The 27905-nt window shown below is 59.5% G+C and overlaps 2 protein-coding genes across 4 annotated transcripts; both read left to right on the forward strand.

The window, feature by feature from the left end:
- Positions 1-172: 172 nt before the first annotated feature.
- STARD3 (StAR related lipid transfer domain containing 3) lies at positions 173-25356 on the forward strand. Of its 3 annotated transcripts, XR_014950216.1 has the most exons (16): positions 173-221; positions 7935-8181; positions 11652-11729; positions 11959-12036; positions 12127-12180; positions 12284-12401; positions 13337-13432; positions 15702-15757; positions 16467-16559; positions 17692-17754; positions 18706-18801; positions 19262-19341; positions 19650-19754; positions 21758-21851; positions 24579-25055; positions 25099-25356. XR_014950216.1 is itself a non-coding variant. In XM_077788308.2 (15 exons), the coding sequence occupies exons 2-15, from the start codon at positions 7969-7971 to the stop codon at positions 24681-24683; spliced, it is 1329 nt and encodes a 442-aa protein (XP_077644434.1). In that variant the 5' UTR covers positions 173-221; positions 7935-7968; the 3' UTR covers positions 24684-25356. The 3 variants fall into 3 exon arrangements, 2 of the variants coding, with proteins under 2 accessions (XP_077644434.1, XP_085417952.1); XM_077788308.2 differs by having other exon boundaries at positions 24579-25356; XM_085561826.1 differs by lacking the exons at positions 24579-25055; positions 25099-25356 and adding an exon at positions 22971-23261.
- Positions 25357-26057: 701 nt separating this feature from the next.
- TCAP (titin-cap) lies at positions 26058-27498 on the forward strand. The gene is made up of 2 exons (XM_021532990.3): positions 26058-26307; positions 27114-27498. Exons 1-2 carry the CDS (start codon positions 26159-26161, stop codon positions 27367-27369), a joined length of 405 nt encoding a protein of 134 aa, XP_021388665.1. The 5' UTR covers positions 26058-26158; the 3' UTR covers positions 27370-27498.
- The last annotated feature ends 407 nt before the right edge of the window (positions 27499-27905 follow it).

Raw genomic sequence — 27905 nt, forward strand, 5'->3', positions numbered from 1 at the left:
TATGAATGGTCTCTCCCAGCCCCACAGAGTCTCTCCCAGCCCCACTGATCCCCCTCCCTCTGTGAATGGTCTCTCCCAGCCCCACTGACCCCCCCTTCCCGCCGTGAATGGTCTGTCCCGCCCCCCCCGCGGCCGGCGATGGTCGCTGCCGGCGCAGCCTCGTTCTGGCGTTTCCCTTCCGGGGTCGGAGGTGGCGGCGGGACCGGGCCCGGCACTGGCAGGTACCGGGGGGCACCGGGGGGACATTTCGGGGACATTTCGGGGACATTTCGGGGGGCTCAGGGCCGTTCCCGGCCCTGGCGGTGCCCGGCAGCCTCGCTGGGGCCTCGGCGCCGCTGCCGGTGGTACCGGGACGGGACGGGGCTGTCGCCGAGGCCTGGCCTCAGTCGCGGTTACCGGCACCGGGCCCCGCGGGTTCGGCAGGCCTCGGGCAGCCCCGCTCGGGTCCCGTCCAGGTCGGTCCCGTTATATTCGCGGGCCCTGCGCCGCTTGCCGGGAGTCCCGGCGGAGAGAGCCCGTGCTGGTGTGTCCCGGCACCCACCGGGACCCACCGGGACCCACCGGGTCCAGCCCGAGTCCCGACCGGGTCCAGCCCAAATCCCACCGGGTCCAGCCCAAATCCCGACCGGGTCCAGCCCGAATCCCACCGGGTCCAGCCCAAATCCCACCGGGTCCAGCCCGAGTCCCGACCGGGTCCAGCCCAAATCCCACCGGGTCCAGCCCGAGTCCCGACCGGGTCCAGCCCAAATCCCGACCGAATTCAGCCCAAATCCGGCCCCAAATCCCACCCGAATCAAGCCCCAAATCCGGCCCCACATCCCGACTGAAATCCAGCCCCAAATCCCGACCAAAATCCAGGCCGAATCCGGCCCCACATCCCAACCCAAATCCAGCCCAAATCTGGCCTCACATCCCGACCCAAGTCCTGCCCCATATCCCAACACACATCCTGACCCAAATCCCACCCCACATCCTAACCTAGATCCTGACCCGAATCCAGCCCAAACGCAGCCCGAAATCCCAACCCAAATCCAGCCCCACATCCTCACCCAAATCCAGCCCCAAATCCAGCCCCACATCCCACCCCACATCGTGCCCCACATCCCGACCCAAATCCTGACTGAAATCCCACCCCACATCCAGCCCCACATCCCAACACACATCCTGACCCAAATCTAACCCAAATCCGGCCCCACATCCCAACCCAAATCCAGCCCCACATCCTCACCTGAATCCAGCCCAAATCCTGCCCCACATCCCGACCCAAATCCTGCCCCAAATCCAGCCCCACATCCTAACCTAGATCCTGACCCAAATCAAGCCCCACATTCTGACCCAAATCCAGCTCCACATCCCAACCCAAGTCCTGACTGAAATCCCACCCTGCATCCAGCCCCACATCCCAACCCGAATCCAGCCCAAACCCAGCCCCAAATCCCACCCCACATCCTGCCCCACATCCCGACCCAAATCCTGACTGAAATCCCACCCCACATCCCACCCCAATCCTGACTGAAATCCCACCCCACATCCAGCCCCACATCCAGCCCCACATCCCACCCCAATCCCCTTGTGAACCTCCTTTCCCGACCCCCAGGCCCGGGGGGGTCCCACGGGGGCTCTGAAACCCCCAAATGTGGGGCTGGGCTGGGCTGTGCCTCCTGCTGCCTTTGGGGCACAGGCAGGGGAGCCCCAAATTTCCCCCGGATCCGTGGGAAATGAGGAATTAGGGGATGCTGCAGGACCCCACCGAGCTGCTTTTCCCGAGGCTCTGCCGAGTTTCCCTGCGCTGCCAGGGGGGTCACGGGGGTCTCGGTGTCCCCTCGGGGGTCTTGGTGTCCCCTCAGGGGTCTTGGTGTCCTCCTGGGAGTCTTGGTGTCACCACGGGGTGTCTCAGTGTTCTCCTGGGGGGTCTCGGTGTCCTTCTGGGGGTCCTGGTGTCCCCTTGGGGATCTTGGTGTCCCTTTGGGGGTCTTGGTATCTCCTCTGGGGTCTTGATGTCTCCACAGGGGTCTCGGTGTCCCCACGGGGGTCTCGGTGTCCCCACGGGTGTCTTGATGTTCCCACAAGGGTCTCAGTGTCCCCTTGGGGGTCTTGGTGTTCCCTCGGGGGTCTCAGTGTCCCCACAGGGGTCTTGATGTACCCACAGGGGTCTTAATGTCCCCACGGGGGTCTCAGTGTCTCCTTGGGGGTTTCGGTGTCCCCTTGGGGGGTTTTGGTGTCCCCTCGGGGGTCTTGGTGTCCTCCTGAGGGTCTTGGTGTCCTCCTGGGGGTCTTGGTGTCTCTACGGGGGTCTCGGTGTCCCCACAAGGGTCTCAGTGTCCTCTCAGGGTCTCGGTGTCTCCATGGGGATTTTGGTGTCTCCATGGGGGTCTCAGTGTCCTCCTGCCATCTCAGTGTCCCCACAGGGGTCTCAGTCCCCCTGGGGGTCCCCGTGTCCCCACCTGGCCCTGAACCAAACCTTCTCCAGCGCTTTGCTCCGTCGGATCCTTCCCAGTTTTTGGGGTTTTTTTTTGGCTGGAATTTGCATCTCTGACCCCCCCAGTGCCCTGTGGGGTCTCCATCCCCCCTCCGGGATCTCCCCCCGTGTCCCAGCATGGCTCAGGAGGCTGCAGGGGTTTTGGGGGTCCCCCTGTGGGTGCTCCCCACCCTGGGCTGCACCCCTGGGCGAGGGGACAGCAGAGGGGACACGGGAATTGTCACATGAGGCCGGGGGAAGCGTGGCAGGAAGGAGAAGTGGTGTCACGGGGTCGTTAACGGGACACGGGGCTAACGAGGGCCACAGGGAGGGGGGGACACGGGGTTTGGGGTGACACAGGGCTTTGGGGTGACAGGGAGGTTTGGGGTGACAGGGAGTTTTGGGGTGACAGGGAGTTTTGGGGTGACAGGGGGCTTTGGGGTGCTGGCAGTGGGCTGATGGGGTGTGATCTGTCACTCGGGGTGTCCCCCAGGGTGTGATTTGTCACTTGGGGTGTCCCCCACACTGTGATCTGTCACTTGGGGTGTCCCCAGGCTGTGATCTGTCACTCGGGGTGTCCCCCAGGCTGTGATCTGTCACTCGAGGTGTCCCCCTGGGCTGTGATCTGTCACTCGGGGTGTCCCCCAGGGTGTGATCTGTCACTCAGGGTGTCCCCCGGGCTGTGTTCTGTCACTTGGGGTGTCCCCAGGCTGTGATCTGTCACTCGGGGTGTCCCCTGGGCTGTGATCTGTCACTTGGGGTGTCCCCTGGGCTGGGATCTGTCACTCGGGGTGTCCCCCGGGCTGTGATCTGTCACTCGGGGTGTCCCCTGGGCTGTGATCTGTCACTCGGGGTGTCCCCACACTGTGATCTGTCACTCGGGGTGTCCCCTGGGCTGTGATCTGTCACTTGGGGTGTCCCCACACTGTGATCTGTCACTCGGGGTGTCCCCTGGGCTGTGATCTGTCACTTGGGGTGTCCCCACACTGTGATCTGTCACCCAGAGTGTCCCCACACTGTGATCTGTCACCCAGAGTGTCCCCCCAGCAGCATTTGCCCCTCTCTGGGATGGCATCCTGGAATCACTGAGCCTGGAAAAGCCCTCCAGGATCATCTCCAAGAACCTGTCAGGGTTCAGGCTGTCACCCCTAACCCATGTCCCCAAATGCCACATCCCCACATTTTTTAACCGTCCCAGCGATGACAACTCCACCTCCCATAGCCTGATTGTCCTTTCAGTGGACAAATCCCCCCGATGGCACAACCTGGGGCTTTTCCCTCTCATCCCATCCCTCGTTCCGTGGGAGCAGAGCCCGACCCCCACCCGACCCCCTCCCTCCCGGGCTGCCGGCGCGGGATGCGGAGGATGCTGGAATGCATAATGGAGCACAGCTCAATAATTCAGCTGTCACCCAGCAGCAGCCACGTTTCTCCACACCCATCCCCTGCTCCAGCTCTCAGCTACCACAGGGAGCAGCTCCACCCGAGGTGGGGATTCCAACATTCCCGCTCTGCCCCGGCTTCTCCCTCGGCAATTTGGGAGCCCAAAACCTCCTCGGCGAGGCTGGGATTAAGGATGGATGATTTGCACCGGGGTCCTGCCTGTCCCCGTGTCCTGCCGTGTCCCACCACCCCTCTTGGCATCCCTGGAGCATCTCCGGGTGATTTTAAAGCGCTGTGAAAGTTGGGGAGGGGCTGCCTAAGTGCAAAGTGCTGTCGGAGGGGAGGAGGAGGCGGCAGCAACCCCGGCCAGGGGGGGATTTATTATTTATCCCTCACAGATGTCCTTAACTTTTGTCACTTCGAGCCGGGCCCGGCGAGCAGAGCGGCTGATCCGAAGTGACAAGAATTCCAGCTCCTTCCCAGGCACCTCCGAGAGCCTCTGACAGGGATTTGACAGTGGTCCAGCTTTGTTCCCTTCCCAGCCCCAGCACTCCCTGGGGGTGGGATGCAAAAACTGCTGGCTCAGGGATCCAAACTGCCCCAAATCGGGCTGTGTTGGGCTCCTGCAGGTGCTCCTGGCTGGAATTCCGTGGGATTTCCACTCCCCGCAGATCTGGGCACTGCTGGGTGTCACAAGTGGTGGGCAAAGCTCAGTGGGATCCCAGCAGGCACAGAGCTGCTGAGGCTGGAGCTCCCAGCACAAGAGATCCGTGGGGATATTTTTGGAGGCAAAACGTCCTTGAGCAGGAGGATTTAGCAGGGCAGGAGTTTGTGGCTGTGGTGGGGCCGGGGTTGACAGATCCTTGGCCCGACCTGGTTTGTTTTTTTTTTTTGTTTTTTTTTTTTTGGGATCCATGTTTGTCCCCGGCGTGTCACACCCCCCTTCCCAACAGGAGCCTCCTTGTGCTCTGCTGACGGAGAGGAAAAATCCCAACACAATGGTTGGCACAGCTGCAGGAAAACAGCCCCGGCCTGGCAACACCTCGCTCGTGCCGGGAGCGTGTGCCCGGCACTGCCAGGCGGGGCCGGGACTGGGAGCAGCTCCTTCCCTTCTCCAGGGACACGGAGCAGCTCCTTCCCTTCTCCAAGTAGATGGAGCAGCTCCTTCCCTTCTCCAGGGACACGGAGCAGCTCCTTCCCTGCTCCAGGGACACAGAGCAGCTCCTTCCCTTCTCCAGGGACACGGAGCAGCTCCTTCCCTGCTCCAGGGACACGGAGCAGCTCCTTCCCTTCTCCAGGGACACGGAGCAGCTCCTTCCCTGCTCCTGGGACACGGAGCAGCTCCTTCCCTGCTCCAGGGACACGGAGCAGCTCCTTCCCTGCTCCAGGGACACGGAGCAGCTCCTTCCCTTCTCCTGGGAGATGGAGCAGCTCCTTCCCTGCTCATGGGACACGGAGCAGCTCCTTCCCTGCTCCAGGGACACGGAGCAGCTCCTTCCCTGCTCCAGGGAGATGGAGCAGCTCCTTCCCTTCTCCAGGGACACGGAGCAGCTCCTTCTCTGCTCCAGGGAGATGGAGCAGCTCCTTCCCTTCTCCAGGGAGATGGAGCAGCTCCTTCCCTGCTCCAGGGACACGGAGCAGCTCCTTCCCTTCTCCAAGTAGATGGAGCAGCTCCTTCCCTTCTCCAGGGACACGGAGCAGCTCCTTCCCTTCTCCAGGGACACGGAGCAGCTCCTTCCCTTCTCCAGGGACACGGAGCAGCTCCTTCCCTGCTCCAGGGACACGGAGCAGCTCCTTCCCTGCTCCTGGGAGATGGAGCAGCTCCTTCCCTGCTCCAGGGAGATGGAGCAGCTCCTTCCCTTCTCCAGGGACACGGAGCAGCTTCTTCCCTTCTCCAGGGACACGGAGCAGCTCCTTCCCTTCTCCAGGGACACGGAGCAGCTCCTTCCCTGCTCCAGGGACACGGAGCAGCTCCTTCCCTTCCCATGGGACACGGAGCAGCTCCTTCCCTGCTCATGGGACACGGAGCAGCTCCTTCCCTGCTCATGGGACACGGAGCAGCTCCTTCCCTTCTCCAGGGACACAGAGCAGCTCCTTCCCTTCTCCTGGGAGATGGAGCAGCTCCTTCCCTTCTCCAGGGACACGGAGCAGCTCCTTCCCTGCTCATGGGACACGGAGCAGCTCCTTCCCTGCTCATGGGACACGGAGCAGCTCCTTCCCTGCTCATGGGAGATGGAGCAGCTCCTTCCCTTCTCCAGGGACACGGAGCAGCTCCTTCCCTTCTCCAGGGACACGGAGCAGCTCCTTCCCTTCTCCTGGGAGATGGAGCAGCTCCTTCCCTTCTCCAGGGACACGGAGCAGCTCCTTCCCTTCTCCTGGGACACGGAGCAGTTCCTTCCCTGCTCCAGGGACACGGAGCAGCTCCTTCCCTTCTCCTGGGACACGGAGCAGCTCCTTCCCTGCTCCAGGGAGATGGAGCAGCTCCTTCCCTGCTCCAGGGACACGGAGCAGCTCCTTCCCTGCTCATGGGAGATGGAGCAGCTCCTTCCCTTCTCCAGGGACACGGAGCAGCTCCTTCCCTGCTCCAGGAACACGGAGCAGCTCCTTCCCTGCTCCTGGGACACGGAGCAGCTCCTTCCCTTCTCCTGGGAGATGGAGCAGCTCCTTCCCTTCTCCAGGGAGATGGAGCAGCTCCTTCCCTTCTCCAGGGAGATGGAGCAGCTCCTTCCCTGCTCATGGGACACGGAGCAGCTCCTTCCCTGCTCCAGGGAGATGGAGCAGCTCCTTCCCTTCTCCAGGGAGATGGAGCAGCTCCTTCCCTGCTCCAGGGAGATGGAGCAGCTCCTTCCCTGCTCCAGGGACACGGAGCAGCTCCTTCCCTTCTTCAGGGAGATGGAGCAGCTCCTTCCCTGCCCCAGGGACACGGAGCAGCTCCTTCCCTTCTCCAGGGACACGGAGCAGCTCCTTCCCTTCCCATGGGACACGGAGCAGCTCCTTCCCTGCTCCAGGGACACGGAGCAGCTCCTTCCCTTCTCCTGGGAGATGGAGCAGCTCCTTCCCTGCTCCAGGGACACAGAGCAGCTCCTTCCCTGCTCCTGGGACACGGAGCAGCTCCTTCCCTTCTCCAGGGACACGGAGCAGCTCCTTCCCTGCTCCAGGGAGATGGAGCAGCTCCTTCCCTGCTCCTGGGAGATGGAGCAGCTCCTTCCCTGCTCCAGGGAGATGGAGCAGCTCCTTCCCTGCTCCAGGGACACAGAGCAGCTCCTTCCCTGCTCCTGGGACACGGAGCAGCTCCTTCCCTGCTCCTGGGAGATGGAGCAGCTCCTTCCCTGCTCCAGGGACACGGAGCAGCTCCTTCCCTTCTCCTGGGAGATGGAGCAGCTCCTTCCCTTCTCCTGGGACACGGAGCAGCTCCTTCCCTGCTCCTGGGAGATGGAGCAGCTCCTTCCCTGCTCCAGGGACACGGAGCAGCTCCTTCCCTGCTCCAGGGACACGGAGCAGCTCCTTCCCTGCTCCAGGGACACGGAGCAGTTCCTTCCCCGCTGCTCCCTGCTCTGCCTGGCCCAGCCAGGCTTCAGGCCCAGGGTTGTTTCCTGGCTGGGATCTGTTCCTGGTTGTTTCCAGGCTGGGATCTGTTCCAATGGGATGCCCAGCTCCCCAGGCTTTACCACCTTCCCTGCAGAAGGAAGGCTGGGGGTGGCTTCATGATTTCAGGGAGTGCACCCAAAACATCCTCAGACGCCTTTTCCTGCCTCCACAGTGTCTCCGTGGGGTTTGGGACCCCTTTTTGTCTCGTTCCACGACATTTTCACGGGGTTTGCAGCTCCTTTCCGTGCTGCCATGGCATTAAAACCCAGCCAGTCCCACCCCTGCCATGGCAGGGACACCTTCCACTATCTCAGGTTGCTTCGGGGTCCATCCAACCTGTGCTGGGACACTTCCAGGGATGGACCAGCCACAACTTCTCTGGGCAGCCTGAGCACCTTCCCAGGGATGATTTCTCCCTGGGATCTGATTTGCTCCTGGGATGATCAGAGCAGGGACAGGAGCAGGGGTGTGGCAAGGCCTGAGTGTCCCCTGCGTGTCCCCGCAGGTGACGCTGCCCTGGTGGCCGATGTCCCCGGAGGATGAGCAAGCCCACGGACCTGCAGCACGACCTGGAACGCAGCCTGCCCGCCATCGCCTCCATCAGCTCCTCCTTCTCCCAGAGCCAGGGCTTCTCCCCGTACTTCCTCTCCCCGGAGAAGAGAAAAGCCATCTCGGATGTGAGGAGAACCTTCTGCCTCTTCGTCACCTTCGACCTGCTCTTCATCTCCCTGCTCTGGATCATCGAGCTCAATGTGAGTTGGAGGAAGCAAACCCGGGAATCTTTGCCCTTTTTAAACTCGGTTCCCTCCGTTAATTGCTCTGTTCCTGCGCTCCTGGGACAGATCTTTGTTTGCTGTTCCCAGCACCGGCCAAGGAGCCGCTGTTCTTTAATATAAACTAAAGTCCAGCTCGTTTCCTGCCCCGGGGCTTTGTCGGGGCTGTCCAGGGTTGTTAACACCTCCCTTTGTTGTGCTGTAACAAGATCCAGGGCCTCTGGAATCACCGAGTTGAGCCAAATTCCCCTCCTGCTCCCTGGGTTTGCTGCTGCCGTCTTCTCAGAGGAGCAGGGGAGGATCCTCCAGGGGCTTTGATCCCAAAATTCTGCTGCTAATCTCAGCTTTGGGAAGCTGGAGGTGCTGCTCCACCTCCCAAGGGATTGGTGAGGGGGATGTGAGTGGTTTGCTTCACTCAGAAGCTGCTGTGTTGCAATAACAGGGAAAAAACCCAGTTTATTTACCTCAGTCCCACCAAGTCCAAATCCCTCCCTGGGCTATATTTTGTTTTTATTTTCCCTGAACCGGCCCTGGCTGGTTTCAGGTACTCCATGTCCTCCCCTGGAGGAGCAGAGATGAACAGATAGACTCTGGGCTGCGTTTATCAGCACTGGATCCTGCTGCTCGCTCAGCAGCTCTTATCTCTGCCCTCCTTATCTCTGCACTTCACCGACTGTCCAGGCCAGCAGCTCCTCACCCTGCCCAGAGCCCCCTGCTCCCCACCCCCCTTTAGGAAAAACCATCTCCCAGCCAGCATTCCAGCCGTGCCGATGGTGTCCTGCCCCCTGCCCTTGTCCCAGTCCTCTCGCGGAGAGGTGCTGGAATTCCAAATTCCAGCCCCCAGGAGATAATCCCGGTTTGGTCACCAGGGTGATGCTGAGCGTGGGTCGTGCAGGTAGCCATTAATGAGTGACTAAGTGCTGATATTTGGGCCCCGAGCTGAGATGCTGCATATTTAAAGCCATTAGAGCAGCTTATTTGCCTGGTTATGAGGAGCAACGGTTTGATATCATGACTAATGCCTTTTTCTTTTTCTTTTTTTTTTCCTTTTTTTTTTTTTTTAAACCAACCATTTCCTTCACTGCGAGATAAGCCGAGCAAATTGCCCCTCATTAAAAGCAAACCCTAATTGTGCAGGCTGGGTGCTCTCAGAGCCAGGGCGATGCCTCAGGTGGTTCATCTGCCTGTGTTTGAGCTGAAAACACCCCTCCAAAGCTTTCCCTGTGTTCCTGCAGCATCCCATGGAGTCAGGGTGTGGGGATGAGACTTTTGGTGGCCACTCAACCAAGCTGGCCCAAATCCCGTGGCCACAGGTCAGCTGGAGGCACAGCCCAGCTTCACTCCCCCTCTTTTTGCCCTTTTGTTGGATATTAAGCCCCATCCCAGACTGGGAGGGATCCCTTCCCAATCCCAGAGGTTTCCTGTGCTGCCCTTGGAGTGCCAGGACACCCCTCTGCCAGGGACTGGCACTCACCAACTCATTCCTCACAGCTGAAACACCCCCAAAAGCCATCACTAAACATTTCCCTGTGTCTGCTCCTTCCTGCAGCATCCCTTGGAGCCACGGAGGGGGGAAAGAGGCTTTTGGTGGCCACTCAACCATGCCTGAGTCCTGTGGCCACAGGTCAGCTGGAGGCACAGCCCAGCTTCACCCTCCTCTGCCAGGGACTGGCACCCACCAACTCGTTCCTCACAGCTGAAACACCCCCAAAAACCATCACCCAAACATTTCCCTGTGTCTGCTCCTTCCTGCAGCATCCCTTGGAGCCACGGAGGGGCTTTTGGTGGCCACTCAGCCAAGCTGGCCCAAGTCCTGTGGCCACAGGTCAGCAGGAGGCACAGCCCAGCTTCACTCCCCTGTTTTTGCCTCCTTCTCCCTGGATTTGCAGCCTGAGCCCTGACCCAGAGGGATCCTTTCCCAGTGGCTGCCCTTGGAATGCCAGGACACCCCTCTGCCAGGGACTGGCACTCACCAACTCATTCCTCACAGCTGAAACACTCCCCAAAAACCATCACCCAAACATTTCTCCTCCTTCCTGCAGCATCCCTTGGAGCCACGGAGGGGCTTTTGGTGGCCACTCAGCCAAGCTGGCCCAAGTCCTGTGGCTGCACTCCCCACTTTTTCACTTTTTGCCTCCTTCTCCCTGGATTTGCAGCCTGACCCAGAGGGATCCTTTCCCAGTGGCTGCCCTTGGAGTGCCAGGACACCCTGGCTGCCAAGGACTGGCCCGGGATCCACCAGCTGCTGGCTCTGCCAGCTCCCAGCCAGCTGGGCCCCTTCCAAAGCCATAGCCTAAAGGTGAAGCATTTGTTCCAGTTACCTGAGCCCTCCACTTCCTCACAGACAGCCATTCCAGCCTCCCAGGATTTATGGGGGGCCAAAGGACCGGGGCTGTCAGACCCTGGATTATCTCAGGATGAGTTTTTTCCACGCTGCTGTCAGTCCCAGAGAGGGTTTTTGCCTCTCTCAGATGCCTCCCTTTGCCAGCACGTTTGATCCTGCTGGTTCCCTTCTTCCACCAGATTTCCTGGAGCACTGCTGTGAGCTGTGGGAAGCCAGCTGGAGGGAGAAGGGACCCCTCATGAGGAGGTTCTTAAATCCCCCCAGGGATTCAGTGACCCTGACAGCCCCCACAGGAAGATGTTCAGTGCATTAGTGGAGGTTCCTGAAGAACATTTTTCCTGTGGTTTTCCATCTTTTCCGTTCCTCTGGAATCTGCCAGGTGGGCAGCAGTGGCAGGTGGCCATCCAAGGGCTGCAGGCTGTGAGGAGCTGTGCTGTGCTGAGCCAAAGATTTGGGTGTTGGAAATCACCACCTAAAGGTTTTTGATGTCCCTCCTGCCCCACCCATGCTCCTGGGTGTGAATCCCAGGGGGAAACGTGGTGTGATCCTGGCAGGAAATGTGCCACGGGATCCTGTGCTGGCAGAGGAGCCCACGCTGGGCCTGTGGGATCATTTCTGTTCCAGATGCATTCCCTGACCTGGCCGTAACCCCGGGCACTGCTTAGCTCCTTCAACCATCACTTTCTTATCAATGCACTCAACTATTGTAAATGCAGGCGAACCCCATGGTAAGAAATGACAATGTCTGACTCAGTTCAGAAGGCTGAATTATTTCTTTATTATAACTATGCTAAAATACATCAATATACTATATAAAGGAGGATACTAAAACGACATACTACTTTCTCTGACTCTAACTCGTGACCAGAGCCCAGCCCCAGGTGGGTTGGATTTGCCACCAGGCTCAAACAATCCTCACCAGAATCCAACCAAGCACTCCAGGTAAACAATTCTCCAAACCCATTCCACATAGGAAAAAACAAGGAGCAGAAATAGGAATTGTTTTCTCTTTCATTTCTCTCTGTGCACCTCTATGAAAAATCCTGACAGGGAGAGAAATGTGCTTGCCACACTCAGCAGCTTCCTGCTTCCCTGTCTCCCTCAGACCAAGGTGGGCATCAAGGAGAACCTGAAGGATGAAATCATCAACTACAAATTCAAGACCTCCTTCTTTGATATCTTTGTGAGTATCTCAGCCTCCTGCAGGGCTCTGGGGCTCAGTGGGGCCGGGAGGGTCTGGGCTCTCCCCTTGCCCACCTCGGTGAATCCCTCCTGGTGCAGCCTTGATCCGTCTGTTCCCCGGGAGCTGGTGGCTGTCCCTGCCCTCCCAGCACCTGGCAGAGGGACGAGGGCAGTGAGGCAGGGGGACAGGGGCAGTGACTGGTGTTGCTGGGTGGTTGTTGTTGTTGCAGCTCTTGGCTCTGTTCCGTTTTGTCGTGCTGCTCTTGGGCTACGCCGTCGTCCGCCTGCGCCACTGGTGGGTCATCGCGGTAAGGAGCCACTCCAGCCTCTCCTCTGGGGAGTTTTCCTTCTCCTCCTGGATTTCACATGGATCTGAGCTCTGCCCACTCATTTTTCAGGTCACTACACTGGTATCCAGTGCCTTCCTGATTGTCAAGGTCATCCTCTCCGAGGTTGGTTTCCCTGGGCTCGCAGGAAGTTGCTTTGTGATTTCTCAGTGCTGTTTGATTCCCTTTTTGGGTCATTCCCTGGGGTTTTCTGCTTCTTTCCACACAGCTTCTGACCAAAGGGGCTTTTGGGTATTTACTTCCCATCGTCTCGTTTGTCATTGCTTGGCTGGAGACCTGGTTCCTGGATTTTAAAGTCCTCACTCAGGAAGCAGAAGAGGAACGATGTGAGTATTTTTGCTCCTCTCTGGTAAGAGCTGGACAAATCCAACCAGGCTTGCTCTGGCATCACCATGATCTGACATTTCTGGGAAAGGGATCTCCAGGCTGGCTGGGATGGGAAGTGCCTGACTAAGTTCTCTTATGGTCACAAGTCCCTTCAGGGGAAGAAAATACCAGATTATAAAAGAGCATCTTTTAACTGAGGGGAGGAAAAACGTGCCAGATTTCCCAATGGCTGTATCCTACAGCCAGACGTGCTGGAGACAGAGCTCAGCTCTGCATGGGAGAAAGTGTTTGGAAACAGGGAGGCAAATGCCAGGCAGAGTGTTGGACTCCCTGTCCCTGATGTTTGTGTTTGGATCTGGCTGGAGCCCCTTTCCAGGAGGGCTGCTGGAGTCACAGACACATTCTGTGGCTCAGGGTGAATTATGGGCTGTGAAATTCTGTGGTCTCTGAGGTCACGCTGAGCAGGGATTGGGGCTGACCTAATGCTTCACACATCACCCTGTGACTTCCAGGGTCCTTCCAGGGACCTGCTCTGTCCCTCTCCCAGGAGTCACTGGCTGGGAAGTGGCACCAAACGAAGAGGGGCATTTGTCAGGCAATCAGAAATGCTCTGACTGCAAAGCACCAGAGGATGTTTGGGTCTTGCAAGGAGGCTTTAAAATTGAAAAATGATCAAGTGTTTAATGCCTCTATTGGATTAGGCTCAGGTTCCAAATTGCTTCCAGGGGAAGCTCTTATTTAATTAGATGCTTAATCGCCTTTGGATTATTTGACAGGCAGAAGAGCCCATTGATCTCCGGGGCAGATAAAACATCTCAGACAAAAGATGAAGCAACAGGAGCTGAGGCTGGCTGGTGTCAGTGGGAAAAAGAAGAGGGTGTTCTGGCAGGGCTGGTGTCCCACAGGTGTTAAATCCTTGTGCTCCCATTCCCAGGGTTCCTGGCAGCCCAGGCTGCAGCCTCGAGGCCGCTGCTGTACCCCCGAGCCCTCTCTGAGGGACAGTTCTACTCCCCACCCGAGTCCTTCGCAGGTAAGGTCACCTGTGCCATCACCTCTCTTCCCATGCTCGTCTCACCCTGGAATTCCTCACCTCCATCATCTCTTCCCCGAGCTCTGCCTCGTTATCCCAACCCCTGGCAGAACCTCCAGGAACTGGCACTGCAGAACAGGGTCCCCTGTCCCCTCTCTGTGCCTGCATCTGGGCAGGGGTGGCACTGCCACACTCTCCACGTGGCACCTTTGTGTCAGAGCTGCCCTCATCCCTGCGAGCCTGGCTGCAGCTCCCTGGGACACTGGAGCCTTGTGTGGGCTTGGGATTAAATGCTCTGGGCTGTGTGCTTGGGAAATGCTGCCCTGGGGTGAGGGTAAGGGCTGGTGGCACGTCACTGCCCTGTGCTGGCACTGGGGAGCTCCTGGCGTGGCAGTGGGGACATCTCAGCTGGATTGTCCTGGTGCAGCTGGCACCTGGGGTGAGCCCAGCTCTCCAGAGTTGTGCCAGTGTAGCTGACACTTGGGATAGCCCAGCCCTTTGGAACACTTTTCCTGATGTAGCTGACACCCAGGACAAGCTCAGCCCTCTGGAACACTTTTCCTGATGTAGCTGACACCCGGGATGAGCTCAGCCCTCTGGAACACTGTTCCTGGTACAGCTGACACCCGGGATGAGCTCAGCCCTCTGGAGCAGTTGTCCCAGTGTAGCTGACACCCAGGATGAGCCCAGTTCTCCAGGGCAGTTTTCCCAGTGTAGCTGACACCCAGAACAAACCCAGCCCTCTGGAACACTTTTCCCAGTGTAGCTGACACCCAGGACAAGCTCAGTTCTCTGGAACACTTTTCCCGGTGTAGCTGGCACAGGGATGAGCTCAGCACTCTGGAATAGTTATCCCAGTGGAGCTGACACCCAGGACAAGCCCAGCCCTCTGGAACACTGTTCCTGGTACAGCTGACACCCAGGATGAGCTCAGCCCTCTGGAACACTGTTCCTGGTACAACTGACACAGGGATGAGCTCAGCCCTCTGGAACACTGTTCCTGGTACAGCTGACACCCGGGATGAGCTCAGCCCTCTGGAACACTGTTCCTGGTACAGCTGACACAGGGATGAGCTCAGCCCTCTGGAACACTGTTCCTGGTACAGCTGACACAGGGATGAGCTCAGCCCTCTGGAACACTGTTCCTGGTACAACTGACACCCAGGATGAGCTCAGCCCTCTGGAACACTTTTCCCGGTGTAGCTGGCACAGGGATGAGCTCAGCACTCTGGAATAGTTATCCCAGTGTAGCTGACACTCAGGACAAGCTCAGCCCTCTGGAACACTGTTCCCAGTGTAGCTGACACCTAAAACAAGCCCAGCTCTCTGGAATACTGTTCCTGGTACAGCTGACACCCAGGATGAGCTCAGCCCTCTGGAACACTGTTCCTGGTACAACTGACACAGGGATGAGCTCAGCCCTCTGGAACACTGTTCCTGGTACAGCTGACACAGGGATGAGCTCAGCCCTCTGGAACACTGTTCCTGGTACAACTGACACCCAGGATGAGCTCGGCCCTCTGGAACACTTTTCCCGGTGTAGCTGGCACAGGGATGAGCTCAGCACTCTGGAATAGTTATCCCAGTGTAGCTGACACTCAGGACAAGCTCAGCCCTCTGGAACACTGTTCCCAGTGTAGCTGACACCTAAAACAAGCCCAGCTCTCTGGAACACTGTTCCTAGTGTAGCTGACACCCAGAACAAGCCCAGCCCTCTGGAACACTGTTCCTGGTACAGCTGACACAGGGATGAGCTCAGCCCTCTGGAACACTGTTCCTGGTACAGCTGACACCCAGGACAAGCCCAGCCCTCTGGAACACTGTTCCTGGTACAGCTGACACCCAGGACAAGACCAGCCCTCTGGAACACTGTTCCTGGTACAGCTGACACCCAGGATGAGCTCAGCCCTCTGGAACACTTTTCCCGGTGTAGCTGGCACAGGGATGAGCTCAGCACTCTGGAATAGTTATCCCAGTGGAGCTGACACTCAGGACAAGCTCAGCCCTCTGGAACACTGTTCCCAGTGTAGCTGACACCTAAAACAAGCCCAGCCCTCTGGAACACTGTTCCTGGTACAACTGACACCCAGGACAAGCTCAGCCCTCTGGAGAGCCAAGCAGGTGTTCAGGGAGACAGGGAGTCATCCTCACCGAGAACCCTTCCTGCTGGATGAGGGACAGGGATCAGACCTTGTCCCCCACGAGAAGGGAGGGAGCTGGTACTGCTGGGGTGTTAATTAACTGTGAGTTAATTGGTGCTTCCCCCTAGGCTCAGACAACGAGTCTGATGAGGAAGGTGTGGGGAGGAAGGCCTTGACAACTCAGGTAAACAGAGCCTGGCCCTGCCCTCAGCTCCAGCTGATCTGGGGCTCTGGGAGCCTCCCCAGTCTTGTGGTCCCATCAGGTTCTGCTGCCCCCCATCCCAGAGCCCTCAGCTCTGGGGACGTGTGGCTGAGCCCTCTCTGTGCCACAGGGCTGGTGGCATGGCAGCCGCTGCAGGAGGGGTCATCTGAGCCCCCCAGCTTTACCCCCCTGCCCCAGGGCTGTGTGCCCTCCCCTGCAGCATCCCACAGGAATGTGCTCTGGCTCTGCTCCTGCCTGTCCCTTTCCCTTCCCCCTTCCATCCCTGCTCCTTTGGTCAATTCTGGGATGGGCATCACCTCATTGTCCCCGTGGCTTGAAGGGTGGCCCTTAACCTCCCCAAAACCTGGCTGAGCACGGGTTTTGTGCCTTTTTCCAAGAGATGCTGCTCCTGTTCAGCCCAAATTCTGGCTCCTCCAGGAAGGAAGCTGCACATCCCAGAGCCCTTTGCCTGCTGGAAACCTTCCTGCCAAGGCAGGAGCCATCGGGAGCAGCTGGTGTGTGGATCCAAGCCAGGGCGGGGAGCGTGACTTGGAGCTCCAAAATGAGGCCTCTGTGACCCAAATTAAGAGATTTCTGATCCCCTTTCCCTCTGCCAGCCCGGGGAGAGGGGGGAGCAGCCTCACACACACTCCTGCACGCCCAGCTAATGAAATCCTCCCTCCTTACCCAGGAAAAGGAGTATGTCCGACAAGGCAAAGAGGCCATGGAGGTTGTGGACCAAATCCTCGCCCAGGAGGAGAACTGGAAGTTCGAGAAAAACAATGCAAGTGTGGATTTTCCTCCCCAGCTGGCAGAGGGCATGGATGGCTTAGCAAAAACCGGGACAAACGAGGCTTTGGAAACCTCCTTGCGCCATGAAAAATTAACAAGCGTTACAATTACCTGATTGAATTAGGAATCCATTCCAGTTCAGTTAAATGTAAAATCCCCTCTTATTTAATTAGAGGTTTAATTGCTTTGCAGTTTGACATGAGAGGGCCCTTCCCACCTCCCTCTGTCCGGAGGGTGGGCAGGGGTGGCCGGCTCACCTTTGGGATGCAGAGCCATGGGCAGGAGCAGGGGAATGCTGCTCCCACAGCTCCAGCCCTGCCCTTGCTCCATGCCCAGGTGCCTTTGAGCCTGCTGGGGGCCCAAACTGGAGTCTTGGCCCATGCTGGGCACTAACTGCTCTTCCCACCCCCAAAGCTGCTGGTGTCCCCCTTCCCCAGCACCTGGGGTGTAAATTTGGGATGTGGCTCTGCTTTCTCCAGACTTTTTTGGGGTGCACAGAGCTCTTTCTTCTCTCTGAAGAGTGGAGAGAAAAGAAGGGGTTTGTCCCCCAAACACAAGGTTCAAAAGGTTCACAAGGTTCAAACACGACTTGGGGGGGGGTACGAATCCAGCAAACTGCTGTCTCATCTGCTGTTTCAAATTCCCCCGTCAAGTGATCCTTTGTCTGATGCCAAACTAGCTGGGCAGATTGTTTTCTTTTTCCAAAGGGGGATGGATTTAAATAGACTAATCAGAGTTTAACACAGGGCTAACGATGAAAGGTTTTCATCTGCCCATCCCCAGCCCCTCCGGGGAGGCTCCTCTCAGCTGTAGGTAACGCTGGCAGCGAACCCCTTTTGCACCCCGGAGCTGCTGCAAAGAGAATGTGACCTTGACGTGGGGTTTGCAGCCTGGCACGGGGTGGATTCTTTTTCTGTCTCATCCCTGCTGCCTCTCTGGATATTGTTTTGTTGATGGAAACGTGGGCATGGCCAGCTGAAATGTGCTCGGGGCGGTTTCTGTGCCGAACTTGCTGCCTGGTGTGGGGGGCAGGGGGTGATAGGAGCCTCAGAGTTCTTAGCAAACTTCACCCTGAATAGAAACAATCCCTTTTTACTGATACAACTTTCTCATCTCTTGCACAGGACTTTGGTGATGTTGTTTACACTTTTGAAATCCCTTTCCACGGCAAGACCTTTATTTTAAAGGTGAGAACATCCTTGGCTGATTTTCTTTGGCACGGGGGAAGAGCCAGGGCTCAGCTTTCAGCACGGGTCAGGCTGCAAAACACTCTCCCTGTGCTTGAGACAGATGAACAGCACTGGGGAATCTCTCCAGGAAAACCCCTTGGCCGGCAGACAAACTCCCCAGTAAACATCCAAAACCCCAGACTCCTCCGGTAGAGCCGGGAGCAGGTGACTGCGAGACTCGCTTCCAACCCCAGCATCTCGGGCTAATCTGACCAAGGAGGCTAATTGGAACTAATTGCCAGCAAGGCCAGGGCTGAGCGTGCGTCTGCTGCTGCCTGGCACGGGGCAGAGCAGCTCGGAAGTGCCTCGCTCCGTGCCCTCTCCCAAGCTGGAGTGGCTTGGCTGGGAACCACACTTTAATGAAGCGTCGGTGCTGCCGTGGCTTTTCTTTGTTCCAGTGCATATGTTGCCTGGCTGGCAGGAGCTGCCAGTGGAGCAGCTCTTGTGCTCACCAGCAAAAGCTGGATGGTCCCACTTTACTGCCTTCACCATTTGCCTCCGAAGATCCCCGCTCCCGTGGGGATTGGCGGGGGGGAATGGAATGGATGCTGTGTGTGTGTTGGAGCTTGGAATAGCTTTGGGAAAAAAAAAAAAGCTAAAATATTCAAAAATGCAACTTCCTGAAGCAATGGTGCAATGGGAACTGCTGAGGTGGGAGAGGGGCAGACAGACAGACAGGCAGAACTCAGTGACTCCCAAATCCTGAGGTCTGTGTGAACCCCCTGATCCCACGGGTGCTCCCCAGGCCCCTGGGAGCACTGGGACAGGGGGACAGGGGAGCCAGCCTGGCCTCACCCCTCCCTCACCTGCATTCCCACTTGTCCTTTGTGTTTTACCCCGTTTTCCTTAAAAACACTCTCCCCCAAGGGGAGCAGAGGGGCTGGCTGAGTGCTCTGGCTCTGTCCTCAGGCTTTCCTGCAGTGCTCCCCTGAAACGGTTTACCAGGAGGTGATTCTGCAGCCCGAGAAGATGATCCTGTGGAACAGAACAGTGGCAGCTTGCCAGGTGAGCGTGCTGGACAAAGATGGCTTAATCACAGGAGCTCCTTGGAGCGGAGAGCTGGAGCTCCCCCGTCCAACACGGGCTGCTGGCGGGGCTGGAGCCGAGCTGGGTCCCAGGCACCGAGGCGTAAAATCCCCGCCGCTCATCCGTGCGCTCCGGCTGCACGCGCCTGTGCCCGGCCAAGAGCCCCAGAGGTGGGCAGGGCCGGGGGCCAGGGCTGAGCCAGAGCTGCCTCTGCCTGGCGAGGGGGCTCAGAGCCTCGTGGAGGGGTGCTGGAGGTGACACCTGTGCCCCCCGAAATCTCAGCAGATGAACCAGCACACAGCTCATCGCTCTCCGCCCTGTAAGATGCTGTGGTCTGATCCCGATGCTGATTTGGGGGAAGGGCTGTATCCTCTTGGTACTTGCCAAAATCTGAGCGGGTTGCCCTTCTTTTGATTTATTTCCCTTTGCCCTTCCCCAGATCTTGCAGCGGATCGAGGACAACACGATCGTCTCGTACGACGTGGCGGCCGGAGCTGCCGGCGGGGTGGTGTCCCCCAGGTCAGTTCATCCCACACTGCCCCCAGACACCCCCCAAACCACGGGGACACCCCTCTGGGGCGCTGGGAACGCTCTGAGCTGCTGGTGTCACCCTGGTAGTGCTGCTTGGCCGTGCAGGTAACGCTCCCAAGGGCGAGCAGAAATTCCCTCCAGACGCTCCTGGCAGGATTCTCAAAACTCCAAACCTCCTTCAGCTAGGCTCCCAGATATCAGTTCCCTGTGTTGACACAGCCTCTCCCAGCAGTCCAAAGAGCTGCATCTGCCCCCTGCACATCCCCAGTGTGTTTTTAAACCTTTTCTCTGCGCAGGGATTTCGTGAACGTGCGTCGGATCGAGAGGAGGAGGGACAGGTACGTTTCCTCAGGGATATCGACCACGCACAGCCTGAAGCCTCCGCTCTCCAAGTACGTCAGGTGAGAGGCAGGTGCTGTTTTTTCAGCTGGGATCACGCTCTTCTCCAGAGCTCCAAGGCAAAGAGCCACTTAACTGCAAGCCCTGCTGCCTTCCTGGCAGGATTTGCAGGAAGCTGAGCTATTTGTGGAGCTGAACCTCGCTTCCCTTGTTCGTCTCCCTTTGTTCAAGAAACTCTCTGTGCTGTCAGCGGTGCCGGGGCGTTTTCCAGCTCAGGGGAGTGGAGGTGCTGACCAGTAAAAGCACAAACCCCAGGCCCACATCCTGTTTATGTAACAGTTAATTCCCAAACTGGGATTTCTGAGGGGCAGTAAACAGCTGGCTGTGGCTCCGAGCCTGTCTCATGCCTTTTGCTCCTCATAAACTGTCGGAATCTGTGCTATTGATGATTCCAAGATTGTAAAAAGTCTTTCTGCCCCGTTGCCAAAGAAGAAGTCATAATTCATTTGTGCTGGTTCCAAGGTTGTTTATTCTGTTTATCTCTAACATGTTCTGCTGCCCTGCCGCAGCTCTGTCCTGCAGGGCAGCGTGTGGGGCTCTGCCCTCAGTGGGATGTGACAAACATTAAATACCAGAAACTCCCTGGGTTGGATTTACAATATTATATACCAGAAACTACCTGTGCTATATTTACAATAACATGCCAGTATCTGTCACCTAGGTTGAACAGTGTGTCCCCAGCCTAAACCCAGTCCCCAGTTTCTGGTTTATAATGTTATAAACATTCTATCTGGTATATAATATTACAAACATTATATACCACAAACTACGTGTGCTATATTTACAAAAATGTGCCAATGTAACATCCCTCAGTGGGATGTTACAAACATTAAATACCAGAAACTCCCTGGGCTGGATTTACAAGAACGTGCCAATATCTGTCACCTACGTTGGACAGTGTGTCACCAGCCTAAACCAACAGAAAAATGCCAACACCACAGTGAGACATGGAGGGCATGAAGAAGGAGAAAAAGGACAAGACACACCCAATTTCCTCCAGCTTGTCCCCTTTGGACCCCTTATCTAGAATCCTAAAATTCTACTTTTGCACCTGTGCCACATCTAATTATTACTTGTATCAAACACTCAGAGCTGGTAATTCATGCTGTAAGATTGAAAACTCTTTTCCATGGACAGAGATCACAGCCAGTGTCTCTGGGGGCTCTGTCCAGGGGGGTTCCTGACCCCTGCCAGGGTCCCAGGGCATTCCCACAGTAAACCGCTCGCTCACCAAATTTGAGGCATTGAGGGATGAAACCATGAGGATGGAGCAGCTCCCAAAATCCCAAAATCTCAGCAGTGCTTTGGCCTCTCCCCTTCTGAAGGGACAGGCTGGAGATGGATCCCAGCAGGGCTGGGCTCATCAGACAAGGACTCCTTGTTCCTGCCGGGGCCCAGCTGTGCCGCCGCGCGCTCCGACTTCGCTCTCCTCAATAATCTGGTTAAAGTAATTGACATTTTATCTCAGAGCCCTTGGAGCTGCCTCAATCTATTTAGGAACTGGGGACTTCAAGGCCTGGAAAAATCCTTTAGCGAACGCACACAGCAAAAATAGCTTGTTGTGAAGAGGGAAGGGAAATCTGTATTTGGGCTGCGTGTGCACAGCTCCCGTCTCAGAGACAGATCAGATGGTGCCGGGAAGGATCTGGGGGCTGGTGTGACAAGTGCCAAGCCTGTCCTGAGCACACAGAGCTTCCTGGGACCTCTTGTTTGCTCCCAGGGAAGTTTCCCGTGGGGAGCAGCTGGCACGAGGCAGAGGCAGAGCTGCTGCTCCGCCAGCAGCCCTGGCACCGCCGCTGCCAAGGCACCTGTGGGAAAGCTGCCCTGCCGTGCTGGCTCGTGTACCTGGAGCCAAGGCACACACCTTCCCAGGCTCCCAGCATCTGCTCCTGCCCCGCTGGGCTCTGGCCTTCGCTGCCAGGCTCAGCTCCGTGTGGTGCATCCACAGAGAAACCCAGCCAGAATTCCAACCTGGCTCTGCCTGATTGGCTTTGCTCCTCCGCAGGGGTGAGAACGGACCTGGAGGATTCATCGTCCTGAAATGTCCCAGCAATGCCAAGGTCTGCACCTTCATCTGGATTCTCAACACAGATCTGAAGGTAAAGCCAGCTCCTGGGTGAGGCAGCTGCATCCCGTCCCCAGCACAGCTCTGCCCTCTGCTCCAGCATCCCAGCAGCTGTGGAAGTGGCCCCTTAGCAAGCACTGCCCTGAAGGGACTCAGATTTGGCAAGTGGGGGTTAAACTACTCCAAAATCCCCCTCTTTTCCCGGTGGGAGTTTGGGAAGTTACCCGGAAACTCTTCCTTATTTAAGTTTTCACTTAGGGGTTTCACCTCTGAGCGCAGGACTGGGGGAGAGGAGGTTTAAATCCTCCTTGGTGACCAAAACCACTCCGAGGCATGGGCAGCTTTGTGCCTGGCCACTGCCAGGAACACTCCAGAGGGGCAAATTCCCTTCTCCACAATCTCCTGGCACCACCCACATCCACCCAAAATCCACCCCCGGGGGAACGAGCTGCTATTTGTCCCGGACTAAAGGGAGGGACCGGGATGGGGGCACAGAAGAATTGGGATGGGGGCATGGAGGGGACCGGGATGGGGGCATGGAGGGATTGGGATGGGGGCACGGAGGAATGGGAGCACGGAGGGAGCGGGATGGGGGCACGGAGGGAGCAGGATGGGGGCACGGAGGAATGGGAGCACGGAGGGAGCGGGATGGGGGCATGGAGGGATTGGGATGGGGGCACGGAGGGATGGGAGCACGGAGGGATCGGGATGGGGGCATGGAGGGATGGGAGCACGGAGGGAGCGGGATGGGGGCATGGAGGGATTGGGATGGGGGCACGGAGGAATGGGAGCACGGAGGGAGCGGGATGAGGGCATGGAGGGGACCGGGATGGGGGCACGGAGGGACCGGGATGGGGGCATGGAGGGATTGGGATGGGGGCACGGAGGGATCGGGATGGGGGCACGGAGGGGACCGGGATGGGGGCACGGAGGGATCGGGATGGGGGCACGGAGGGACCGGGATGGGGCGGATGCGGGAGCGGGAGCGGAGCTGGCCCCGTTCCTTCCTCCGCGGAAGGTTGACGTGGTAACGGCGCTGCCGCAGCAGCACAAAGGCTCCATTCATCCCTCGGCTGTGCTGCAGCGCTGCAGCCCCCTCCTCTCCCATCCCCTCCCCTCCCCTCCCCTCCCACGGCCCCCTCCCCTCCCCCAGAGCCTCCTGCCTGTCTTCCCAAAAGCTTCAGGAAAGGTTTGGGAAGCTCCCGGAGCGGGACGTGCCCACCCTGTTGTGCCCGGGATGTGTTTTCCCTGCCTCGGAGGAGGAAATCCTCCCATCACGGGCAGCTTTTGGGGAGGGGGGGGGATGTAACAAACCCCCTCCCCACCGTGGTGGGGCTCGGAAAGAAAAGAGGCTCCTTGTCCTTGGCACTTCTTCCCGGTGCCGCCTCCGCCGTGGAAGGAATGCCGAGCTATTAAAGCTATTAATAACCCCCAAGTGCTCCCACCGCCTTGCCCAGGGGCTCTGCCAGCAGCGCCCGGACCCCTCGGCAGCTCCTGCCTCTTCCCTTTGGCCCCGGGCGAGTATTTATAGCCCGCGGCTCATCCCTTCCTGCTCCTCGGGGGCAGGGAGGGAGGGAGGATCCCGCACGTGTGTTTGTTTGGATCGGGAAGCGGCTGAAATGGCCCCTGGGAACAGCGGCCTCGCGCTTTTCCTGCCCTTTCGTCCGAGGGGAAAACCCCTTCCAGGAAAAGGTGTGTGCTGGACCACCCCCCATCCCAGGGGAGGAGAGTGTCCTGAGCCTGCCTGACCCTCGGGAGATTCGGCCGCTCATCCCTCCGTGCCCCTGGAGCAGCTCCCTCTCAGCTCCCTGCCCCCTCAGAGCCAGGGATTATTATTTTTTCGTGGATCTCCCACCGCGGAGCCGAGGCCGAGGCGGTTGAGGGGGGTGTGTGTGAGTCGTGCAGGGCTTTTTTAGAGAAATCCAACCACACTGCAGCTCCTCCCCCGGAGCCGAGCTCCCCGAGAGCCGCAGCTCCGCGCAGCGGTGCTCCCGCATCCCTGGAGCCCCTGGGATGGGATGGGATGGGATGGGATGGGATGGGATGGGATGGGATGGGATGGGATGGGATGGGATGGGATGGGATGGGATGGGATGGGATGGGATGGGGCCAGAGCCCAGTCCTGACCCTCATTCATGGCTCTGTGTCCCTGGATCCCTCTGGGATGGGATGGGGGCAGAGCCCAGCTCTGACCCTCATTCAAGGATTCTGCATCCCTGGAATGGGATGGGATGGGACAGGATTGGGGCAGAGCCCAGCTCTGACCCTCATTCAAGGATTCTGCATCCCTGGATCCCTCTGGGATGGGATGGGGGCAGCCCCAAATCCCCATCGTCCTGGCACACCCTGGAGTGGGACAGGACTGACCTCCAGCCCTCTGTGTCCCTGGATCCCTCTGGGATGGGATGGGACAGGATGGGATTGGGCCAGAGCCCAGTCCTGACCCCCATTCCTGGCTCCTGCATCCCTGGATCCTCTGGGATGGGATGGGACAGGATGGGATGGGGACAGAGCCCAGCTCTGACCCCCATTCCTGGCTCCTGCATCCCTGGATCCCCTGGCATGGAATGGGGGCAGCCCCCAGCCCCAAATCCCCATCACCCAGCACTGACCCCCAGCCCTCGTTGGTGGCTCTGTGTCCCTGCAAGCCTCTAGGCTGGGATGGGGACAGTCCACGTTTTCCTGTCCCAGGGGGGGACGGGGACAGCTCCCAGCTCCAAATCGTCCCTCGTGACCCCGTGTCCCCATCCTGTGTCCCCAGGGTCGCCTGCCCCGCTACCTGATCCACCAGAGCCTGGCTGCCACCATGTTCGAGTTCGCCTTCCACCTGCGCCAGCGCGTGGCCGAGCTCTGCTCCAGGCCCTGAGGACATTCCAGCGGCCTCTCCGCTCCGTGGGGACGGGGACAGGACCCCGCACCCCCCCAGCGAGGGGTCCCCCCTGCCAGCCGGGGGGGCTCAGCCCCTCGTCCCACCACGGTTGCCCCCCGAAGTTTGGGGCTCTGCACCCGACTGTTCCGTGCCAAATCCCTGCCCACCCCGGGGGGCTGGGGCTGCCCCCGCTGCCCACGAAGGGGTTGGGGGCTCAGCGGGCACCCCCAGATCGCTGCGGCTGCGCCCCAATTCCCTGAGGAAGAGGGCACAGAGGTGGTGGCCGTGACAGCGAGGACTCTGTGCCGGGCTCTGTGCCAGGCTCTGTGCCAGGCTCTGCCCCTCAACCAGCGGGTGGAGGCACAATCTGTGACCCCCCACCCCCACCGTGACCCTGGGGTGGGGGGCACAGCGCCGGGGACCCCCAAACCTCCCCCGGGCGCTGGCCCAGCCCCTTCCTTCCTTCCCAGACGTGCAGCTCCCGGCGGAGCCAGCGCGGGATTCGCCTTAAGCAGAGACTTGGATCCTTTTTTGGGGTGCTGGGGGGGGGTTGGGGGTGTGGGGGTGACTGCGGCCCCCCCCGGTCTCTCTGCACCCCCCGGGGGTCTGGGGGTCAGCCCCCCACCCCCAAAATCTGTGTGGGCTGAATTAAAGCCTTGCACCATTTGCAGCTCGGTGTCACCCACCTTTGTCACCCAGCGAATCGAGGGGGTGCGGGCGGATTTGGGGCTCAGGTCACCCCGAAATCCCCCCCCAGTGCTAAAGGGTGGGGTCTCCGGGCTGCTTGGGCCGCTGGCCGCGGGTGGCACTGGCTGTGGGTGGCATTGTCACCCACCCCATGGTGGCACCAGCAGCTCTGTCGTCCTGGAGCATTTCTGTCTGCGCCAGCTGTGCCCGGGGCCCCTCCACCCCTGGGGTCATCCGCTGGGGTGGGACCCCCACGCCTGGGGGCAGCTCTGGGGGTGTCACCAGCCACGTCCCCTCTGTCACCAGCCACGTCCCCTCTGTCACCAGCCACGTCCACACGAGCCCTGGATCACTGGCACCCCACTGCTAACCCTACAAACGCCCATTTGGGGGTCCCCACAGCCCCAAACCCCTGTCCTGTGCTGGGTGGGGACACTCTGGGAGGGACCCCAGTGTCCAGCTGTGGGTGGCACTGGGGTGGCACCGAGGTGGCACCGAGGTGGCACACGACACCCCGGCGCTGTGGAGGGGACAGCGAAAGGCCAGCCGTGCCCTGGGCAGGTGCCAGGGCGGGTCCTGCCGCTGCCATCACGTTGCTGGCAGGGTTTGCCCCTCGTCCCCAAGGCGGGCAGAGGGGAGGGGACACACCCGTGGGTGCCACACACGTGTCCGAGGTGCCACCCCCCCTCCTTTGGCAGCGCTCGGTGCCAGCGGCGCGTCCCAAAATAGCCCCGGCGGGGCCATAAAAGCGGGGAGGGCACGGGGAGGGGGAGGACAGCGGCACCATGGTGGGCCCTGGCGCGGTGCTGGGGGGCTCCAGGGGGCTGCTCTCGGCCCGCCTGGGCTGCCGGCTCCGGGAGGAGGACGTGGGCAGGAGGGAAACCTTCAGCGCCGAGTGGCTGGACCTGGAGCTCAGCTCCCGGCCCGAGGACGGGTGAGGGGCACGGCCGGAGGGGTGCCAGGGGGGCACTGGGGGTGTTGGGTGCTGGAGGATTTGGGGGGGAAGGTTTTCTTGCCGTTTGTGGGGTGTTCTGGAATGCGGGGTTCCGTGGGGTTGTAGGAGGCTCCGAGCGTTTCAAGTTGTGGGGTCTCCGTAGGGTTTTGAGGGGCTACGAGGGTCCTAAAATACGGGGTTTCCATGGGGTTGTGGGGTGGTTCCAAAATTAGGGGTTTCCGTGGGGGGGTTTGGGGCTGTAGGAGACTCCCAAGAGTGCTGATGGGGTTTTGGGAAGCCCAAAAGTCCCAAATTTGGGTGTTTCCGTGGGGTCTTTGGGCTCCAAGTATCCCAGATTATGAGGTTTCCAGGGGTTTTGGGAAGCCCAAAGGTCCCAAATTTGGGTGTTTCCGTGGAGTCTTTGGGCTCCAAGTGTCCCAACTTATGAGGTTTCTGGGGGGTCTTGGGGTTTTGGGGGTTTCCGAGGGTCCCTGTGGGATCAGGGAAGCTCCAGGGGGGTTCTGGGGGGTATCCAAGAGGGACTGGGAAGATCTCGGGGGTTCCTGTGAGCAAATGGGGGTCTCTATGGGGCTGGGGGAGGCCGAGATCCCACAAGGAGCCCGGAGAACTCGGGGGTCTCCACGGGGCTGAGCAGATCCATGGGACAAGGGGGGGAGTATCCCACGGGGTGGGACGGGACGTGGTGGTCTCCAGGAGTCCTGGGGGGGGGTGTGGGGTGACCCCAAAGGCTCAGAGCAGGAGGTGAGGGTCTGGCTCGGTCCCCCCACGAGTGTCCCCGTGCCCAGGTGGTGCCGGCGGGAGGCGGCCACGCAGCGCCGGGAGACGCTGGAGCAGCGCGGGGCCGTGCGGCTGCTGGAGCAGCGCTCGCCCTGGGGGCTGCTGCGGGTGGGGGTCCTGGGCCAACCCCCCACCCAGCACCTCCTGCCCTACGCCCGCACCCTCCCCGTGCCCCTCTTCGCCCCCTCGGACCTCCGCGGTGCCAAGGGGGGCGTTCCCCGCACCCTCTCCCGCTCCCTCTCCCACGAAGCCCAGCGGGGCTGAGCGCGGCAGAGGGGCCGGGGGAGGTCGGGGCTGGGGGGTCGGGGGGTGATGTTGGGGGGCTGGGGGGGACCCACACGCCTGGGTCTGCTCAGCCCGCCCCGAAGAGAGGCAGCGCAGGAAGGCGGGGGCAGGTGGGGGTGGGCTCCCACTCGCGTGGGACCCCACCCCGCTGTGGGCGTCGTGGAGGCCGGTGGGGATGAGGACCCCGCGGGTCGGGGGCGCTCCCGCCCTTCGGGGGGCTCCCGGCAGCTCCGGCGTGACTCAGTTTCCCTGGCGAAAAGATGGGAATGCGAGGATGAGGAGCGCTGAAACCCGCCCGGGGCTGGAGGGCGCCCTGGGTGGGGTGGTGGGGGGCATGGAGGGGATGGGGGGGCTGCGGTACCAACCGCGGTCTTTGCACGGCAATAAAACGCCTGCCTTGGCACCTCGGCGTCTTTTTGGGGGGGGTACCAGGGTGGGGGGCAAGATTTAGGGGGACAGGGATTGTGTATGGTGGCACAGGGGAAACTGAGGCACGGCAGCTGGAGGGACCCGGT

The sequence above is a fragment of the Lonchura striata genome, chromosome 27, assembly GCF_050655825.1.
Source record: "Lonchura striata isolate lonStrDom1 chromosome 27, ASM5065582v1, whole genome shotgun sequence".
NCBI classification, from domain to species: domain Eukaryota; kingdom Metazoa; phylum Chordata; class Aves; order Passeriformes; family Estrildidae; genus Lonchura; species Lonchura striata.